Below are 23198 nucleotides of genomic sequence, written 5' to 3'. Positions count from 1 at the left end.
TATTAAAACAAAGAAACTATAGAGTCGCTTTGATTTTAATTTTATTTTAAAAATATTTTTTATTAATGACGTTTAATTCGAGCTAACGAAATAAAATGACAAATGTATTTTTTTAGGAAGATTACAAAATTAAACTAAATCGGTTTTCGGAATTACGGTTTACGTTTAGTTGGAATATCAGTATAGTACACGCTTATTTTCACATTTGTAGTAATATTTGTATGTTTGTATTTGCCCAAATCTTTATTATTTCTTTAAGTGAATTTGCACAAAATTCGACATAATAATATGTATGAAAATTAATTAATTTTTGCGATAAAGGCTACTCCATAACTCTTGTGTTCAAGTAATTTTCAGTCGAAGCTAAATATGGTGCATTTGGTTAAATTTCCAGTAGAAGCTGAATATGGTGTTTTTGAGTCCTTACATTGTTGCAAGCAAAATTAGGCATAACTGCAATGACGTTACAATTTAAATTAAATGTTTAATTTTTTATATTTCGTTACATGGCACTACGTTTGTACAGGTTAACTTCGGACATTTTTTTCGTGGTTTTTGTATTAGACCCGACGTCAGTTTGTTGGTAGGTCAATGGTTATCATTCACTTTTTTCCGACAAATCACACGAAGAAACCGAAGTCGAATATATTTTTATTATTATTATTGTTGTAGTTGACTGTGATTCTACGCACTGGATACTTTAAATCCATCTTGACGGTGCTGCTGGCTAGTACCCTGTGACCGTTCCGAAATAATTCGAAAATAAACAGAAATCATACCGTGGCAACGACTTCAGTCTATAGAGAAGAACATTCACAGTAACTACATGTTCCAAACAGTTTCAAACAAAATACTATTAAGTGTAACACACCGATGTGAATTAATTTTCAAAGAGGACCGCATATGCGTCCGCCATCTTGAATGTTTGACAACCAATTAAATGTGCAGCGGCTACACTACACATCAGTGAAACACAGCGTGTGTATGAACGCAACATCTAGTATGCTAGTGTGCATAGATATCATTGTACCGTGGAAAGAAGCCTGTAATTAGTGATAATCAACTTACGAATGATCAGGAAAGTCTAAATATCTATATTTACAAATATACTTAGAAATTAGTCATAGGTACAGTCGGTGCCCTCATCAGGTATCCACTATTTGTGGTAAACAAATGGTGGATACCTAAGTGAGGGCACCGACCCTACACGCCGCAATTGAAAATCTACTGCTCTCCCACTATGCTACAACCGCTCGTATATCATCAACGTACTTGTGTGGACATAAAAAAAACATCGAAATCTTTAAAGTATCATTCGGAAAACAAAAACCTACGAATTCGTTTTTAACAAGTACCATTTACTGATGTACCCAAGTCTATTTGTTTTAGGAATGTTTGGCTATAATACAGTTAAAGTCAGACTGGAACTTGCACTAATATCCTATATTTTTAAACTTTTTAGAGGAAAGATTTCCAATTCAGGCCTTTTAAGGCCTGAATATGATGGCGAATAATGTAGACATAATATACATTCTTTTGTTCTTTGAGGTAAATCACAAGGGTAACTATAGGGGTAACTTTTTGAAATATGTTAAGAAAATATAGAGATTAACGTAATTATAGGCGGTTTAATATATAGCTTACTACCGCAGTAGGTAAAAGCCTGTAATGGTAGTTTATAAGTGTTGATAAATAAATAAATAAATAATTACATCGGACCGCATTGACACATATTTGGTAGTTGCCCGTCATCGTCAGTTTCCTGAATTGCATGTAACTTGTAACGCGGAGTACTCATACGGAACGATATATCATGCTGTTGTCAAGTTCACGCCACAATAGGTTTCTTTGATTTAACAAGTAACAGCTGATGTCTAGAGAAACCAAATACAAATGAAATGTTACCTATTAAAAACTAATAATAATAATATCAACACACTCAACATAGTCCCGCACTAGGGAAACCCTGTCTCTCGGGGGCCATGGATACACACATAGATAACCACAAATTACACCCAAACTCACGAGAGAAATAAATGTAAGCCACACAAATATTTCTCCCGACCCGGGAATCGAGCATGGGACCTCTGCGTGGCAGTCCAGCATTGTAACCGCTCGGCAATGCAGGCAGTCAAAACTAAAAAACTAGACTACATAAGCCTGGTATACAGCTTAAATAAAATAAATAAATCTCTCTTTATTGCCTACAATATCCGTAAGTAATAACCTTAAAAATAAATACACATAATATACTAACTAATCATTTACAGTATAGCGGGTCTACTCCCTTTCTAACGTCCGACATTCAAAAGACACATGATGCACATAGAGTTTCATATCACTTGTCATTATCTTTTGAAATGATCGAGTATTACTTATTTGACAGAAATTATAGAAAGGAACAGGACGTGAGTAGACCCCTCAGGAGGCAAAAGGAGGTGTCTCAGCAATAATTATATTTAAATTATTTTCGGAGTAATTAAGAATAATCTCAGTACAGAGTACTGAAAAACCGACTTCAAAAGTACGTGGAATTACATCTATTTGCCAAGTTTTATTGAAATCGGTTACCGGAAAGTGTGCAAACCCGGATTCATCCCCTAGTTCGCCACTGGACACAGGAGAGAATAAAAATCGTTTCTCACTACTCAGAGCATATTGAGAGACAAAAAACGCCTTGAATTGGCGAATAGTAAAATCAACCATTAAAATAATTGCTCCTTATAATCCAAATTTAGGCGCTATTTATAAAAATGAATCTTCATGCGTGAGCAGCCACCCTTAGAGGTGGATGATTTTCTTCAAAATTAAATGGCACCACTATGAAGGTACCCTCTTTCTAACAAAAAAGAATCATGAAAATCGGCTCACAAATACCGGAGTTATCGCGTAACATATATACAAAAAAACACGGTCAAATTGAAAACCCTTCTTTTTTTGAAGTCGGTTAAAAAATAATGAATAATTCTAACTTTACTCACTTAGTTACCTATTTCTGCCGCCATGCAGTAATGTGAGCATTACTCCGTTCCTGTTTAGAAGGATAAGGGTGCTGGTGAAATTGTGAGACTTGTCAACTTATGTCTCAGGGTGACGGGCGCTGTGGCAGTGCCCATAAGATCTATGCGATTTAAAGGTCTGCGCCTCCAACACGTGTTGCAGTTCCAGAGACCGGTGTCGCCAGCGTAAATTATTCACAATTTTGCATGGCAAACATTGACCTACCAATGGCAAATTATACAGCGCCCCTAACGGTCAGGAGAAGAAACAACATTCTGTATACAAACATTTTACGGTCGCTAGCGATAACTCTTGCTGCATTCTCATGGTAGAGGCACTGAGTGGCACAACAACTGTCATGGATAGGCATTTCGACTACCAACACGATACTTTAAAGAAATTATAAAATAAATAAAGTTAATAAAAAATAGTTACACGCACTCAAAGAGGTAGTGCATATTGCTTTTGATTTATAATTAAATGAAAAAATAAATGTATTAACAGGTCTAATTTTTTTCTTGAAGCAAGTGAAATTTTTGACAATCGCCCGCAGTAAGAGTGTACAGGGAGTTCTGAATGCTTATACTTTGGGCGAAGGTATTTAGGACACATCAACCAAGCGGAGCGGTTTCGAAACCAACTGGATACAAACATCTGTAACAGCAATCAAGGCCTTACCATAATTGATTTAAAAACCAAGCAGCTGCATTTATTAACTTTGTGAATTGATATGTGACCATTTAGGTAGAGCTCTAATGTTAGACGCAATGGCTTTAGGGTTTATGTTTCTCGTATTCAAGTTAAGGGGCGTGGTAGGTCAATGTTTGTTGGTTTTTAGATAAAGTTATTTCTCTGTCAGCATAAATCTTTGTTGCGAAAATTGTATACATTGGTTGTAATGTGAATTTTGATTAGACAATGAGAGTATTTAATGGTATTAAATACTTGTTCTTTTTGGTTGAAGGTTAAACAAAAATAAGGATTTTTACTTCGTATACGAGTATATAAGAAAAATTATATTGTCATATTTTATATTATTTGTGGGACTGCAATCTGCGCTTTTTTTATTTTTTTTTTAGTTTAACATGATAATAGCAATATGTGTGTAATGGAAATAGGATTATTTCTCAATCATCATAATTATGTCTTTGGTAAAAGACTTGTGAAGAAGGAGAAGTATAAAGTCGTTTATTTTTATGTTTAGTTACTTGAACGTAGGCCTAGTAACAAATAAGGGTTCGAAATTTCCTTTAAAACGTGCATCACAAATGACATCACAGAAGAATCAACAAAAACTAATAATAAATTTAAAAAAAACAGCAAAACACAATAAGTGAAAAAGATATGATTAAATAAAAAAAAAATGTTAATACAAAAATACAATGTTAAAGCTTAAAAGACATATTTATTTTATGCGGAGTAAGGGGAAGAGGTGGGAATTAATTATATGGAAAAGTATTCAACACATACGCAGCTGTTTTCTACTATTTAACTTTCATTGAATTTATTTATTGAGATTTTTTGTGAAATAACTACCTAACTAACTAACTACTACTAGTTGTGTTATGATTATGAATGCAAAGATCGAACACATAGAAAAATTTTCGTCGACCCAGTGGGACATAAACATACGTCCATGCCGCATCGTAGCATTGCTCTTACCATCTGAGTTACGGGTTCAGTTACCGAGACCTCGAAATTCTCCCGAGATCGTTGTACTGACTTTTTTCGGCATTAGTTGCCGTTAGTGACACCTACTTTCATTGAATTCTCGGATTAGCAAGGTAATATATTTCCATTTTTAGCCACGATCTTATAAAATAAGAAACACAGTTAAACCGCCTAGTAACAATAATCCTATTTTCTTTCTATCGGGAACACACACAAGTGACACGAGTCCGGTCTTTGAATGATAATTCGGTAAATATGATGGAAAATAGATCTCGCATATCTTGCTGCCTGTAACCAAGCACACTGATCTCAGAGTTTCAATGTTTAGGTCCTCTCGTTTTTTAACTGCCTCCGTGGCCGAACGGTTACCATGCCGGACTACCATGCAGAGGTCCTGGGTTCGATTCCCAGGCTGGGAGAAATATGTGTATGGCCTACATTTATTTCTCTCGTGAGTTTGGGTGTTATTTGTGGTTGTCTATGTGTGTGTCCATGGCACCCGCGGCACAGGGTTTCCCTAGTGCGGGGCTATGTTGAGTGTGTGCGTTATATAAAACTTGTAAACTTGTAAAACTCTCGGTTGAACTAATTTTTTTTATGTACCTAGTGACATATCTGTCCATAGCAATTCCAGAGTCAATCTGAGCTTAAGTGGAACAAGTCCCACGTGCATTGACTTACAAATAAATGGACGGAGGGTCTAATACAAAAACTTTTTTTTAAACTTTTTTTGATTTGATTTGATTTGACTAAAGCGGAGTTTGGCGCTGTGTATACGATTTTAGCGCCTTACAAGTGCGGACACTTTTTAGCGCGGACCCGACGTCCATATAATTGTAAGTCAATGCCCACGTGTCTGTTATTACATCAGTACCCTTACCCTTCAAAACTGAAACGCAGTAATGTGAACATGGCGGTAGAAATAGGTAAAGTGGCAGTACTTATAATTCAGTAGCAGCAGGGCTCCTCGTGAAAGATCAGTTCGTCCAGGGAAGTACTGCCACCTTATCCATTTCTGCCGCCGAGTAGTTATATCAGCATTACAGTGTACCGGTTTTGAAGGGTTCGTATAATTAAAAAATCACGTGTTGCTTATTATACGAAGAATCGACGTCAATGTGAGCATTATCGCGTTTCGGTTTTTAACCATAAGGGTGCTGGTGAAATTACAGGCACATGGGACTTGTCAACTTATGTCTCAGGGCACAGTGGCAGTGCCCCCCAGATATTTACGATTTAAAGCTCTGAGTGGCACAGCAACTGTTATGGACAGGCTCACTTGATATTATTAAAAAAAACTTCTGTGGACGATCTCTTTCCCAAAGAGTTCTACTACTTAAAAATAAAAAAAAACTATTCTAAATTTTATATTCTCTATTAGTAATTCGAAGTAGTCGGTACGTTGAATTCATTAAACTATGAATAAACTCTGCTTGTCCCAATCTTTACAACAGGGAATTAAAGTGACTATTTAGATTTACAACGCTTAAGTAGTTACATAGATAAATATTTATTTAAATATAATAATATCGCTAAATCAACATTAATGATGGTATTTTCTAAACCTATACTATTGTCGACTTTATGGCATTTGACATAGAGTTAATACAGCGTTGGTAACAAGTAAAAGGGTACACGAGGTGGTTGCCACCCACCTTTCGGGCTTTAATTCTCATACAGGATGATATATTACGCTTAGTATCTAGGAACATCTCTCTTATCTCTAATAAGTAATAAAAATCTAGAACACTTTCGGTAGTATAACTATTTTTTCTAATCAAAAACCGCTTAAAAGCCGTGGTAGTCTAATGGTTTGACCTATGGACTCGCAAGCAAAGGCCGTGAGTTTGAATCCGAACTGGCATCTCAGAGTTTCTCGGAATTTTTACTGCTTCCGTTGCCGAACGGCTACCATGTTGGTCTGCCACGCAGAGGTCTCTGGTTCAGTTCCCGGGCTGCGAGAATTTTTGTATGAGTTTGGGTGTAATTTGAGGTTATCTATGTGCGTGTCCATGGTACCCGTGATACCGTATACCCGGTTAAAACATAAATTATGTGCGAAAATTTAATTTACCATGAGCTTTTCGGTGAAGGAAAATATCGTGACCAAACATACACATTTAAGAAGGTTCACAACCGGTTAGAATAAAAAGGTTTCAGGGTCCTGAATGGTCCATGGTCACAGCTGACCAATAGCTTGATTTCAAAGGGATATTAATCGCAAAAACTTAACATCTGGACACTAGAACATTTTCTTTCTCTGAATTGTGGTTATCTTTTTCAAGTTATTTAAACGCAATGAATTTGCAATTGATAATTACGGTAATGTGTTATAAATAACAAAATAAACATATTAAAGCTCGAAGCTTCGCGAATTCGCGTATTTAGTGCATCCTATATGTTTAACATTTACCCAAAACCACCCTTACCAACACTGCCACCCCTTAATGGCGCCAGCAGTGAAGGGGATGGGACCTCAGTCTTGCACAGAATTTCGCACAGAGCGCACACGTGTTTTGTTTCGCGATAGTGCCAAAATTTATTAACCTTAAGTATTAAAGCAATAGGAAATAATGTTGTTTATACGATTTGATAATACCGTCTTCCAGTATGGGTAGAAAGAATGTGTAGTATAATCACAATGACGTAGGTAGGTACAGCTCTAATCTAATTTGAATTGTACAATTACTGAGTAAGTAATTTTTTATTGAATGCAAGCTAGAATTGACATTATTAATTCTACTTTGCAAGTATTTTGATTTGATATCATTATATAGTCATATGCGAAATTAATGAAAATTGATTCTCCTATTCCCAAATGGGAAAAGGTCAAAGGTTGTGAAATATTTCGATCAATACTGAAATAACGTTTGTCCACTGATTTCTTGGTAATTTTTCTGGCGATAAAAATGTGTTGTGATATTTCAGAGTGTTTATTTTTACGTGTATAAATACAAATTATTTGTGCGCAGTCTGTGTTGCCAAATACAAATACTTTTAGGAAATTAAACTATTTTTCCGGTATTAAATCGCGTATTTTTTTTTTTCAAATAAACCAACATTTCGGGCTGTTTACAGGTCCTATGGTCACAGTTGACTCACGAAATCAATATACAAATACTTTTGTTTACTATCCACATACAAATCAGGCTTCACGTTTTATATTAATTTCATTGTTACGTTATACACTTGGTCACATATCAGTCTTTGCGAATAGTCGTTTTTAAATGTATAAATTTGATTTCTACGTAAATGACGTAAGGTACAAGTTTTATCAACTGCTGGAATTCATCTAGAAATCACATTTCATACTCTGTGTAACATTAAACGTGGATGAGTCACCGTACAGCAAGACCCCGTGGTGGTAGTTTTAATAGACAAAAGACGAACAGGGAAAAGAGAGTACCTCCGTAGAGAATCCATTCAAATTTGAAGAAAATGTTCCACCTCTAAGAGTGGCAAATTCTCACTTTCCTTTAACCGATTTCAATAAGCCTTGGAAAAAGAGGTATAATTCCACAAACTTTGGCGGTCGGTTGTTTTTTATAAAGTTGTAATAATTATGCTTACTATGTTTCATGTTATTACGTCAAGTACACTACTGAATTCTGAGTGCATCCTCAGATACGACGACGCTGTACGATATCGTGTATAAAATCGCAATTTTTTGACAAAATAAAATTTTCAATGATAATCCTTATATCCCCAGACTGTTTTTTAAAAAAAATTTGGTTAAGTTTCTCAAACATAATATCTACAATCATGGTTTCAAAATGGCCACCGTAAACATAACAATACATCGACTAAAATGTCAGAAAATTAAATTATCAATGAAAAATTACAAACTAAGATCTGGCAGTATGGCCAATTAGACGCCTGCTAAGGCGGGACAGGCTACTGTCCCGAATGACGGAAAATTTTACGACTAATCTACAATCATTGTATTTAAGTATAATTGTCATTGTACCTGCAAAATGTTTTTAACTACATTAAATTGTACTTAAAAAGAAACCTCTCATCTTTTTCCAGGTATCACCGGCACACTTGGCAACAATAAAATGCGGGAGAGTTGTTCATGACAGCCGGTTGGAAACACGACATGGGTAGCGCAGCCAACATGGAGTCAAGCAACACCACTTTCTCCTTCTCCAAGGCATATCATCGATTGTTCGTTGAGTTAGCCGGTGGGTACAATACGTCTTTGAAGCTTACTGATGAATTTGTAATTTGTATGGGAAGGCTAGCCGCACACACGTTTAGTAGCAATAGAGCTCCTTGTAAAAGAGTTTGTCCAGAAGCACACTGTGCAAGGCAGAAGTATAATTTTATTTATAAAATTGTGTATAGCAATAAATGACATGATTTTTTGGTCGACATAACCCTCAACGGATATAATTTAATTTATGGTATACAGACCTTTGACATATCCTTGCATGATATAAAGATCATTGGGTATAATAGACGATTGATATAACAAGTTTCAATCTAATATACCGCCACCGCCAATATATGCCATCATAATGTAGATTTTATATAAACATTCCAGATATAATATTCACAGAGTTTAATGTATTATAAACATAATCCCAGCGTTTTTTAGAGGAAATGACGAACGCAGCGAGGAAACAACTCGTAAGACCTCATTCCGAATTAAAGTTATTTCCCGTACTAATACGGTTCATTTTGCTTGGGTCGAGCGGCAGGGACACTGGCTTCATTTCAAAATGTATTTTTTACAAAGGACATTAAAGCCAATGTGTGGGTTAAAGAAATTTGTATGGAAAATATCTATCTATGATTTTCGGACGAACTTCTTTGAAATCAAACGCAAGAAACGTAATGTAGGCAGATTTCTTTAAAATATAATAATAAAGTTCAAATTTACATATTAAGAAAGCGATAACATGTTTTATATAGTGTGGTTAAATGAACTAATTATTACAATCGTCATTGAAACTAGTTAATTTTTTAAACACACTCTTGAAAAAGGTTACAGTACAGACGGATTTTTCTGTTCGATTTTTATTGGGCAAAAGACCCTTTTTCTTTTTACTCATTCTTTCCTGTTTTTTATTCTTCGCATTTCCTGTCCTACTCGAACAAGTCTCTCTCTAACTCTTTTCTATAGAGCTAGCATGATAGAGCGCGACTTGCTCGAAACCGACATAATGCGCGAGATAATATTTTCGTATAGAGAATAGCAATATCTCGTACTTCTATGTCGCTGTCGTGCTAGCCCAACTTGTCGACTTCGCTTTCTTTTCCTGCCTTCTGGTACCCAAGAACAGATGCGAGGTTACTTAAATATACCGAGACTTTTTTTGATAATCGAAGAATTGATGTGTGCAACTTATACACATTATATAGTTATGTTAAATTCATACAATCACATGTAGCACTCAATAAAATGACATTTCTGCTACCATGTTACAATAATAAACTTCGTATAAAGTCGACTGATAATCTTGTAAGAAGTAAATATTGAATAAAACCATAAAATCAATACTTCTTCGTTTAACAAATAAGTGTTACATCTGTAGCGCTTACATTTAGAACAATTATTTCATCTTTATCTTATTACTTATTACCAAGCATTGATGAGTATTACCGAAGATATTTCTCACACATACTCATGATTTAAACGTAATATATGGAGTGCACGGGGTCGCTTATAGTGTCACACAAAATTGTCTTTATGTAGAGTCGGTTTTTCGCGACAGTCGTGTGTGATGCATGCGACTCCATAGAAGTCAATGCGATGACAAAGGTTTAGAGTCGCATATCCGTGTTACAACCACCCATAATTTTAATCACATGACCGGTTTCAAATGGGAATGTGAGACTCGAAATTTGAATCGCAATTCAAACCGTTTTACGTCATTCCCGCGTCTTTTTTGTTATAAAACATTTTGTTCTGACAAACTGTGGTTAGACAGAATACATAAAACCAAGGTAGTTTAGGCCATTATATCTTTTTTATTACAGCATTAAATGGAACATTTAGATTGGAGAAACCAGGTAATAACTGATTCTTCCTCCTGTGTCAAGTCCCCGTATAGTGGCGAACTAGGGGATGAATCCGGGTTTGCGCACTTTCCGGTAACCGATTTCAATCAAACTTGGTAATTCTACGTACTTTTGAGATCGGTTTTTTAGTACTCTGTACTGAGATTATGTACAATTTTAAACCTTCATACGGTTCACTTCCACGATATAAATTATTTTATTATTTATCATCAGTGTATTTTAACTGCCTTCATACCTGGGTGGTTATCATGCTGGTCTGCCACGCAAAGGTCCCAAGTTCGACTCCCGGGTCGAGAGAAATATTTGTAGGGAGTACATTTATTTCTCTCGTGAGTTTGGTTGTATATGTCCATGGCACCCGCGGTACATGGTTTCCCTAGTGCAGGACTATGAGTGGATTTATTATTATTATTTACTTTATTCTTCTCAGCTTGTTAGCTGGTTTGAAACGCATTTACGGAGCGAAGTCAAGTTAAACTATTATTATTATTATTATTTGTTTCAAGCTTTCAGTGCCTGATGCAATACGACATTAATATTTTCCCCTATCTGATCTATATTTCGCCTAGCCTTCCCCTGCCTATCTTTTCTTCGATTATCACTTCTACCCTTCTTAGACACAGCAAAATACAATGAATAAGCCACGGAAGGCCCAATGTTTTGTATAAAAACGTATTTTTTAAATACCCTATGATCATATAGAACATGTAGCGCTAAATTTGAATGAGACATTTTCATTATAATGTACACCGGGACTTTACTTCATCATAGGAATAATATTGTCTGGATCTGAATCACTTCATATATTATGTACATTTTTATGTACACGAGGTTATAGAAGGTTATATAATGCATCTAAAAAATCTGTCGTGTAAGAACTTAGTAGTATGACGTATCTGGTTTTGAGAATTTGAATAAACACGATAGATAGGTTTTTGTTGAAATTCTCAAACCCGTTTTTGTTTTTTTTATCATTAAAAATTAATTACTCATTATTTGCTCGGGTACTAAGTCCGTTTTATATTATTATAGTTTAGCACAAACGTGGTGTGGATGTAACTTCGTTACGTATTAATCAAATTCTACGGCATGTCCATGGACACGACATAGAAAATAATTTACGTATAATAGTTGTGCTGGTTGCATATGGTTCTATATTGTTTCGAAATTGTATATCACGCTTAAAATCCAGTAATTTTCGATCAAAATGGTAAAATTTTATACAAATTAATAGTCAAATTTTTTTTTATATAATACCAAGTGACGAACGCAACATTGACGTGAACGAGCATTTAAATCGCAAAGATCTGAGGGTTACTGCCACTGCGCCCGTCACCCTGAGGCATAAGTTGACAAGGCCCATTTACCTGTAATTTCACCGGCACCTTTACCCTGTCAAACCGGGATGCTATAAAGCACATTAGAGCTTGTCGGCAGAAATAGGTAAGGTTACTTCCCTGGACGGTCTTTCATAAGGAGCTCTACAGCTACTAAAATATATAATATAAATATTGTATAGATTTCGACTACAGAAAAACAGCAACCGGAAAAATAAAAAATAACGTATCAATTTATTTTTTCTTAAATTGAATCGCTATTTTGTTGACCGGTTTGTTGGTCCATTATCCTGCGCATTATTTTTTTAAACACCATCGTTAAAAGAACTTATTATAACACGGTTTACCTGTTTAGATGCTCACTTATTTTCTACAGTACTAACAACCTCCGACGTCTTTGCGTAATACGAAATTATACGTCCAATGCGGCCATAAATGCAAATTAAATTGTTCAACGCCACCGTGACTGGAAAATGCTGGAAGATTTGTATTGTGCAAAAGGTTAAATGCAATACAACTGTGTATTTATTTTATAGTAATAAGTTGTAATTTTGATTTAATTGTAGATTAATTATTGTGTTTAGTAATTGTAGTGGTTTCGAATAGAGGAAGAAAAAGAAGAAAATAGTAATCCTTTGCGATTATTGGGAACATATTTTAATTAGCGATTTTTAAGACAACAACGTTCATAAAAACATAACGTCGAAAGGAATACAAATTTAAAAGTTATAAAAAGTATAAAATGTATAAAAAAGAATGTGCTCGTGCATAATTAGGATGGAAATGATGAATCAACGCAAAAAGTAGGTATAGTAGTTATATAGCATAAGACCAGAGATCTCTTGTAGCAATTAATTGTTCCTATTACCCGTTTAGACTTGATTTTAGTGTATGTATTGTACATATTATATTATATGTTTAATGTGTCATATGAGATTTTATTGAGGTTATTTCGATTACAAACGTTTATTACCTTTTATTTGTTACTCCGGAGAATGCACAGGATTCAGAAGGAGAACAACACCAATGGCTTTTGAAATTTAATTAAGATTCAACTACTTGTTAAAGAAACAAATAATTAGAGAGAACTGTGGCTATTTAAAACCGGTCATCCTCAATTAATAAAGAACTGCTCGTATACATATATATATATATATATATATATATATATATATATATATATTATAGTATTATAACATATATATTGTAACATTTTGGGAATCAAAAACTATGTTAAATTTTCTCTCCTTGAAAACCTGTTTTAGTGTTACAACCATCGAGTATATAACCAGAAATAGAGACGAAATAAACGCCTTCCATCCCTGGCAACTCAAGGGCATATCAACTCTTGTTGCACTGAAATCACAAATTAGAAAGCTGAAATAGTAAAGCGCCAATAACTGACCTGTGTATAGATCTCCGTATATTCCAAAATGTATTTATTGTAATAAAGATAATATCTCTAACTTGGAGGTGTTCCATTCGGTGGTGTGGGAAACAGCAAAACATCTAATTACAAAACAAACGGAATCATATTTCATCGGTAATTAAATATTAAATATGTAATTTTTAAATTTTCGTCCATTATAGCAAAGCTCAAGTTCAACTGGTCGTTTTGAAGTGAAACAATTAATGACACCCGTCAATTGTATGAATTCGGGCTGGCCAATCAGAGCGCAGTTGTCACGGTAATGATATGGCAGAATAATTTTTAAACAAATTAAATGGCATTTCGTCTCTTTTTCTGGTTATTTACTTGATTATTACAACCTTTACAACTATAATAATGTTCCTGCACCAAGTATAAACTTGTATCGCAGAAATATGTATTCATTATCACGGAAGTGAAAAAAGTGTTCATCACCATCAGTATCCTTTACAATTTTGATGCACCAAAGAGTTTATTATCATATTATCGTGTAATTGTTTTGTGACAGTTCCATTTTATGTCGGTATGTTGCAGAATTGAAACAAAATATTTTTTTAAATCATGTGAATCAAAGTCGTCATTATTACTACTCTTCATTATATTAGTTCTTCCTGAGTGACATTATTTTTACCTTTCTATTAAACCAAAAGTGCAAAATCACTTACTTACAATTAACGAAAAAGTGATTAAAATTAACAGGATAACTACTGTTGAAATTTGTTTCCAGCACAATTATATATATGAACGCTAACTCCTGACGCTACGTTAATGGCAATATTGTGTCACTGCAATATTGCACGTATTTTTCTGTTTTATTCATTTACTTAACTACCTCCGTTGCCGAACGGTTACCAACTGGATTGCCATATATGTGTATGGCCTACATTTATGTCCCTCCCGAGTTTGGGTGTAATTTGTTAAGGTTGTCTATGTGTGTGTCCATGGCACCCGCGACACAGGGTTTCACTAGTATGGATATACTAAATCTATGAGTGCACCCTGCCTGCGCTGATGACTGTGATGCGTTATATTTATTTATTTACTTTTTTCTAATGCTTTGTCTTCTAAAGTTGTAAATTAGATATCTTTATAAAAAAGTAAGTATTTTGTACTAATTTACCCAAGTTTCTTATCAAGGATAATTGCAACAACATACACAATGACTGCAACAATAATTTTAAGTAATTAAATAATATTGTGATTAATTCAGTTAATAATTTGTCAAACAGTCTAAAATTCTACTTTATTGGAATCTTTTTTGCAGTGCACATAAAGAAAGTTTCAAGTCTTCACTATAGTCGGATTTTATGTTACAGGATGATAATATTTAATAAAGATAGTGTTGTATTAAAGAATCTATTTAATCAATTTGCTCAGTAGAAATTTGAAGTTATCGAGTTCTTAGGTATTACGATTGCTAAAAAGCAAACCAACATTTCGAGCTTTTTTACTGGTTCCACGGTCATGGCTCATGGCTGATTGAAATGTTTATTAGGGCGCGTGTACACGCTAAGAAATTCGACGTATCTGCTACAGAAAACCCAAGCGCATCACAATTTAATAAACACGAAAATATTATTATTTACAAACGACATTACTAGCTTTATGTTTGCAATCGATAATTAAAAATCTAACTATAACTATTTGTATGTAATAATTAAGTACCAAGTTAGTAATAACTCTGGTAAAATTACATTCTTAGATAAGACAGTTTATTCAATAGGTCTTATTAAGTATGGTCTAAGCAAAACAATGGTAATAAATATATAGTGTGGCGTTAAGTTATAAACGTCTATATGTATTATTATAGCAATAGTTAATTGTGTTACAAGGATATAAGTGAGCAATTACAACAGACGGACATTTAAACTCAAACTCAAATAATCGTTTTATTTCATAGTTTAATAGCAGTAAAACTCCTTGTGAGAGAATTCAGCTGCTACCTTATCTATTTCTGCCACCGTAATGTCAGCATGAGCCTTACTGCGTTCCGGTTTTGAAGGGTTAGGCTTTCCACCAGAGATGTGCGAGGTAGCGAGTGAGTGGATGTGCAGCGGCGCGGTGCGAGGATGCATTACGGACAATTTCAGCTCTGCGCGGGCGGGGTACGGTGTGGTGGGGTGAGCGGTGGCGACGTGTCAGTGTCAGTTAGTGTCATACTTTCAGTAGTTCTAGTTTCCTGTACCGTTTGGCACGCATTCCTCGCCCGCATCCTTCGCACACATTTCACGCCATTTTGTATGTACAAATACTTAGCTCCGCTAACCCTTTCACACCGGAGTTGCGCTAAGCGAAGCAAATTGAAGCAATCCCATTGGTGGATTTTTTCCTCGTACACCGCCTAGCTACGTCGTACATCGCTGGTGAAATGGTAGCCTAAGGGTACTGATGAAAAGTCCAGGCACATGAGACTTGTCAACTTATGTCTCACGGTGACAGGCGCTGTTATGGCAGTGGCACTGCAACTGCTATGAGCAGATGTATCTCTCAACACCAGGTACACGACTAGTCTGTTGCGTCACTACGTATCATTAAAAAAAAACACGTATTGTTTATTACACGAAGAATCGACGTCATATGTGAGCGTTATTGCGTTTCGGTTTTCAACGATAAGTATGCTGGTGAAATTGTAGGCACGTGGGGCTTTTAAATTTATGTCGCAGGGTGACAGGCGCAGTAGCATTGCCACCCAGATGTTTGCGATTTAAAGCTGAGAGTGGCACTGCAACTGTTATGAACAGGAGTTTCGTTTATCACCAAGCGCACGACTTGTTCGTCCCGTCACTTTGTACTGTAAAAAAATAAATAAGAAGACAGATTCCTCTGAGGAGAAAAAGTGAACAACTCTGTTTGTACAAACGTATTTAAATATCTCTTACAATATATCTTTCAAATATCGTATATATCAAAACAACCTGCAAGAACTAAACGGGGCACTACCAAGGATTTTCTCGTCCAAGTACATTGAACTGAACCAGTTTTCTTTTTTGTTTCATTATAATTTTAAGCATCGTAAAGATCAAAACGTAGAATATCAACCGGAATTTAATTTTAGAAATGTATGAAGTTGTGTTTGTCAAGACAACTCTCTGAATGTCAAGTACAGTCAGTTTATTTTTGTACCCTGTATCTTAGACTATTCCTTTATTTTTTTCCATCTTCTAAGCCTTGTATGTCTGTTTCTATTTTTTTATAAAAATAATTTCTTTTCTTTTTAAAGACACCGTTGGGCCCGAATCTACTTATTTCTTCTTTGATTCAATTTGTAGCCGATAGATTCAGATGAGAGTATGAAAGGTGACGAAGTGCTTCAATCTGCAATTCCTGTAAGATGGAAATGTTTTATCATATAGAAATAGTGGGAAGATCGATTGACTAAACGTGCTTATTTCTCTAGTATTGCCACCATCATGGGCCTTATTCAGAGATTTAATCAAATGTACGTAGAGGCTCGTTGCGTCCACAGTGGCCGTGCACGACTCGCGGGTAGAGATATTGGCTCAGTCCGCCCGTACCTTTCACAGTGCTTGGTCTAGCGTCTAGCGTCTGTTTGAGATTTCGACGTGTGGATCAACCCACTCGTAGCCGCTTCGGCATTATGACGAAGACGCCAAGACCAGCGCGCCCGCACCCGCCGTCGCGCCCGCGCCTGTACTCTGAATGAGCCCTATTTTCAAAACAATAGCGATCACTTGCCACGATTATACCAGACCCAAAGCTATTGATTTTAAGTGTATTTTTATTATTAAATATAGAAAGCGTAAAAAATTTTTTTCGCGAGCTGTAAATTTTATGATGAATCTAGAGAATAATCTAATTTATTCTTATAGGTCCGAACAATATCAATTATCTTGTTCGTTTTAGTTATACAAAGAGCGTTTAAAATAATTTCAGTGAATAATTATTTTATAATAATATTTATAACAATCAATCTAATCTTGTTTTTTTTTACGTCAGTCCGACGAATTGGTATGCAAAGCGCCTGCCATTGATATTGAAGCAAAAACTTATCCGTATATAAGTTCTCATCATAAAATGCAATCCTCTTGTATCGATGGCATCACGGACCAATCAAAATGGCATACACTATGCTTGCCATCGTGGTAAGAGGATTATCCAATCGGGAATTGTTACCCAGGCTGTACCAGACGTACAGGAAAGACAGGATACGTCGTGCGGGGAGGGTTTCGTGAGGTACATGACGACAATGCAATAAATATTTTGTTCTTGTTTACAGATCCTCGTACCAATGACTGGTTCCTCATCAAAAGTCCACTGCCAGGTATGACCATCATCGGACTGTACCTGTACTTCACACTGAAATGGGGTCCGCGGTATATGGCTGATAAAAAGCCCTTCCAACTTCAAAAGACTTTGGTCGTTTACAATTTCATTCAAGTGCTAGTCAGCAGCTGGTTGTTTTATGAGGTAAGTTCTTTGTTTAATATTATTTTTTTTAAGTAAAGCATACTTTTAAATGCCAAACATTTTCTGCGTCCTGATTTTGATTCAAATCTGAATTGATCCGACCGGGTAGTCTCGAAATCAGATGGATTTCTGAGTGAGAAGATGAACCTGACTCCTACTATGTCTTTCTAATTCGTGAGTTAAATTAACTATTGTTCCGATTAAAAATGTCAAAAGTTTCCGATCGGCCAGTTGTGATTCGCAATTATGCGCCTTGACTCGGAAAAGACGCAGTTTCCGATCGGGAGAGGCAATGAAAATCAAGCTGGACGGTATTGTAAAGTATTTATTATTGGCATCTGTAAAGTACAGGTGTACAGCAAATCTTGAAAGAAATTGTTTTAAGGGTTTTGAAATTGTTTTTATGAATATTGCAATGAATATAGCGACATCTCTGTTAGTCTTCTGGTAGCTGTAAAGTAACGGAGTAAAGAAACTTTCATAAGTTTGTCACAGGTGGCGCTATGATAGAAAGCCTCAATACAAAGAGTTTGAACTCAATGCAAAGGTTGATAGCAAAAAATTCGTAAGATGTGCTGATTTGAACCACGGTGAGGCAACAGTCACTGGTTCGAGTCGTTGGATCGAAGTATTTTTTCTGTATTTGATCGATCACTGTATTAATAATAAAGAAACCTTAGAATAAGTGTCATTAAATTTATGTAGCGAATATATTTGTGTGAATTTCAGGGTCTGGATGCCGGTTGGTTAAGGACTTATAGTTGGAAATGTCAGGGCGTGGACTTTTCAAGATCGCCAGAAGCTATGAGAGTAAGTTTCAGTTAACCGTCTAGTAAAATTTGACGGGTCATAGATATTTTGCCGTTGTGGGTCGTTTCAAGGAAAAGTATTACCATTTGAAAAATTCAGCCTAGTGAATTACATCATACGTCGAAACCGACGCCAAATTACAGATACTTACTTTGCACTTCGAAACGAACTTCTGTTCTACTATTTAGCCTATTCGGGAAAATATTTTTTCCCTTACTACCCGACAAAAATATACAAAGAAAAAAAATAAGAATTAGGGTTGTTATTTTTAAAGTCCACAATGACCTTTATGTTTTGGCTCTTATATATCGTACATACGATCTTGTGCCAGCCCTGTGGGGTAAAACTTTTAGTTAATAGATTACAAGTACTTATTCTGATAGATCGAGAATTTCTTTCCGTTTTCTGTTTCTTTTTTAATTTTCACTTTAAGAGCTATAAACTAATGATGTAAATTAACTGTATTATGTCATTTCACAATCGATTTACGCGTCGTTGTAATAATAACGACTTATCTATAGCAATTATATCTTTAATGACCGTACTAACGTTAACGTTAATCACGATGAATTATTATTAATAACAATTACTTTGACGGCATTCAATAAGGGTTTATTACATATGACTAATTCTGAGTAGTAAAATAGTTTTAATGGTTAAGTTTGTAGTCACCTACCTAATGACGATTTTTAAATTAGAAAGTGATTGTCAAATTGTAATTGTAAATGGTGGTAATGTTACAAAACCATACACATCCGTATGACGACCATTTGTACAGATTTTAAAACCAACGAAAGCGCAAATTATTTTTCATGTTCTCAATCGATAATCGATCATTTTTCTACGTTTGTAGTATTACCATGGGGTATCAATTCATATAAATTAACTTTAGTACATATTTAAAATTGTAGATGGCGACGCTTTGAAAAAAATAAAAAGTAAGAAGTAAGAAGAAAGTATTGAATCTCGAAAATTTGAGGCGTCATACTAAATAAGAAGTATAAAATATAAAAAAGAAATGCAAAATTATTTAAACAACGTTTTAGGAATGTTGAAATTAATATTTATTTGCAATTATGAAAATTGGTGAAAACATTTAATTGTTGTTGAAAAGATAACAAAACGAAGGATTTTCTGTGGTATTCTTTTTAATTTATTAGTTTTCAATCAGTTGTATAGATGGCACTTCTTTGAATTTGTTCTCGTAACTAAGTAACGTTTTATCACGGACTTTTTATTTAAAATATAAAAGTAACTAACTCAGCTTCTTAGCGATTTTATTATATGTTATTGTATATATAATCATCCCCTTAACAAGAGCAATAACCTCGATAGCTGCCATCTGTTGGCCCATTCGTATATTATTACAATCGCACCGCGGGTTTACTTGATACCATTCATGAATCAGCGCATTAAGAATCAAAATAAGCTTCCGAGTAACGAGCGTGACATTTTTTTGTATGAGATTATATTATCTTATCTTACTAATAGAAAACAGTAAAGTCAATTTGCTTTTTAATATATTCCAGGTAGCTAGAGGCGTCTACGTGTACTTCCTCGCGAAGATATCCGAACTCCTCGACACGGTCTTCTTCGTAATCAGAAAGAAGAATAACCAAATCACTTTCCTTCATTTGTATCACCACACCGTGATGCCGATGATATCTTGGGGAGCCACCAAATACTACCCAGGAGGACATGGAACCTTGATTGGTGTTATCAACTCCTTTGTTCACATTATTATGTATACGTATTACATGTTAGCCGCTTGTGGACCTCAATTCCAGAAGTACTTGTTTTGGAAGAGACATATTACTACATTGCAAATGGTATGTATTTAACAATTAGTTATCACAAGTATCTTAACTTGAATACTTGTAACAGTTAACCAAAAGTTAAACCGTGCAATAATAGTTAAACCCACAAAGAAACTTCATATTTTGATTTTGACCATTTTGGTACTTAATTCGTTGATAATTGATGAATACTTCAGTTGATTGTTCTTTTATTTATTTTTAGCTCCAGTTCTGCATCGCCTTTCTTCATTCGTTTCAATTGGTCTTCTACGATTGCGGCTACCCACGTTGGTCCATTGTCTTCACCCTGCCTAACTCCATATTCTTCTATTACCTCTTCTACGATTTCTACTACAAAGCCTATGGCAAACCAGGAGATAAAGGCAAAGCAAAACTTAACGCTGGAGATACCAAAAATCATGAAAATGGTAATGCTAATGGTATTAAAAATGGCCACAACAAACACAATAGTACGAAAGAAGACAAGAAGGAGATGTAAGGAGAACATGTGATTCGTTTTATTCTAATAATTAGCATGAGAGAAATGAAAGCGGCAATGAAGTCTTAAATATGTACAGTAGCTCTTTAGTCTTCGGGAGGGCCATCTATTATATTAAAGTTTCAAGATTTTTATGTAATAGATATGCGGCTCTTGATAGAAGTAGAGCCAATATTGTGATTCTTATAGAATCTCACCTTACTGTTGATATATAAATAGTTAGGTAAAGATACATGGCTCCATGTTCAGACTTTGACAAAATTTGCAATGAATTTTGTGAAAGATTGAAACTTGAATAAGTAACAATTTTATTCAGTATAATGAAATATTTGGTTTTATGCCAAGGTAACCGATTTAGGTTAAAACAAGTAATATTTTGATGTTAAAAACCAAATTATGCGTGTAATTATTTTATATAAAATTTTGTTTAATTTATACTCAGTTTTGGCGTTCGATAACTTATGTTAGAGAATTTAACCGAGTATGTAAAATGATAGATAAAATGTTTTTAAGGTAATTAATTTAGGAATTATACGCTCGAATATTAATGATATTCAGAGTGAAATATTTGCTAATATTTGTTAGAATTTATGAAATTGATAATTCTGTGATCGTAAATCGACAGTGAATTGGCTGTACGTATATTTTTTTCTGAATATCGTAATATATTAAATGATATGTACCTAGGATGCAAGAAACTATTACTTCTTTCAAAGCGGGACACAGGACTCTCAGCGTGATTTTTATTATAATATAGAGGGTTGTTAAGATCATAACGACGTTTTACTGGATTTTGAAGAAGAAATTAAACAACTTAAATTTCATATTAAATGTGGAATTGTTGTCAATTAAATAAAAGCTAGTGATACATTTGTATGAAACGTCTTCCATTTCAAGTAACTAGTTGTGGAGAGAAGAAAATTCTTCCAAGAAGGTTTCTAAGTATTTTATTTCTTTTCAAACGTTTTTAATTTCCTTAGAAAAACAAATCTGTTTTCAAAAATGGTCATTTTCCTGAGCCAAGATTATCTGTGGACAATTTTCTTGAGGTTGAATTGAAGAATTAAGTGTGAATTTTTTATAATTTCATTGTTATAAATTGTGGTGTGTTTATACTTATGTCTTCTTTAAATCAAGGGTTCGAGGTATTAAGAAATGGATGTGGTTAAATACTGTTATAAATTAACTTTTATTTTAACTAGAACTTTATATATATGAAAGTGCTTTCCTACACCAAGACTTCCATATTTTCTAATAGATTCGCACAATTTTATGTAGCAAATTGTAACCGTACATAACGTTCGTTAAATATATGTCATTTTAAAAATGTGTTCTTTTTTATTGCCTTATTGTATATACCTTTATTAAGAGTCGATACCAACTCTGCTCGAATTAAAACCTATCTCGTACTAATATGGTTGATTTTGCTTGAGGCGAGAGGCAGGGACACCGGCTTTATTTCAGAAATAATTTTTTTACAAATGAAATTATAGTAATTTGAAAAATGTACATAGTATAGTATACGTATTCTATTCAGTTGTTGATATAAAAAAAATCATTGCCATATGTCAAGTACATATTGAATACAGCGGATTTCTTGTAAAATTTCTAAGTAAGTTTGTGTTTTTTTCTATCGTGAAAATTTTTAGAAACCGATTTTTCTCACCGTATACAATATAAGATCATTGATCGTATAGTAATCGGTGCATATCCTCAGTTTTACTATATATTTTTCCAAAGTGACTAATTCAACACTGCCAATGTTATGCAGAATCAACCAAACCGAATATGTCGCTTAAACATGGCCACTTTTAACAGCGCGTTGGCAGAGATTCAGTTGTGCAGTAGCGAAACTGTCACTAATAAAATAATCTACCTCCCACACGCGCAACTTAAGCAGTGATACGATCACAATACAAACGCGATACCGCCGCAGCTTCAGCGATACGATCGCGATACAAAGCGATACGGTATCGATGAAATCATGGTACAGTCGTGATTTTTTTTTGTGGTATTGAAGATTCACCCGTCCGCGCCATTTTGTTGCGGTAGACATACGTGTCTGCATCGATTCAAACGTGCGTTCGATGCTTATGCCTATAAATCGCTAGTGCCGCGATACAATTCCACTTTCCACAAACATGCGTTAGAATCGCAGTTAAAAATCACCACGTGTGACCGCTCTAACAAATATCATAGGG

The 23198-nt window shown here is 34.8% G+C and overlaps 1 protein-coding gene across 1 annotated transcript; it reads left to right on the top strand.

Moving 5' to 3' along the window:
• The first annotated feature begins 8700 nt into the window (after window positions 1-8700).
• Window positions 8701-21394, top strand: LOC113236583 (elongation of very long chain fatty acids protein 7). The gene is made up of 5 exons (XM_026472720.1): window positions 8701-8855; window positions 17702-17892; window positions 18622-18702; window positions 20232-20531; window positions 20722-21394. The coding sequence occupies exons 1-5, from the start codon at window positions 8747-8749 to the stop codon at window positions 20995-20997; spliced, it is 957 nt and encodes a 318-aa protein (XP_026328505.1). The 5' UTR covers window positions 8701-8746; the 3' UTR covers window positions 20998-21394.
• Window positions 21395-23198: the final 1804 nt, after the last annotated feature.

Source organism: Hyposmocoma kahamanoa, unplaced genomic scaffold, assembly GCF_003589595.1.
Source record: "Hyposmocoma kahamanoa isolate Upper Pololo Valley unplaced genomic scaffold, ASM358959v1 92, whole genome shotgun sequence".
In the NCBI taxonomy this organism is placed as follows: domain Eukaryota; kingdom Metazoa; phylum Arthropoda; class Insecta; order Lepidoptera; family Cosmopterigidae; genus Hyposmocoma; species Hyposmocoma kahamanoa.
The sequence above is the reverse complement of the archived record's forward strand: the minus strand, read 5'-3'. Positions and strand labels throughout refer to the sequence as shown.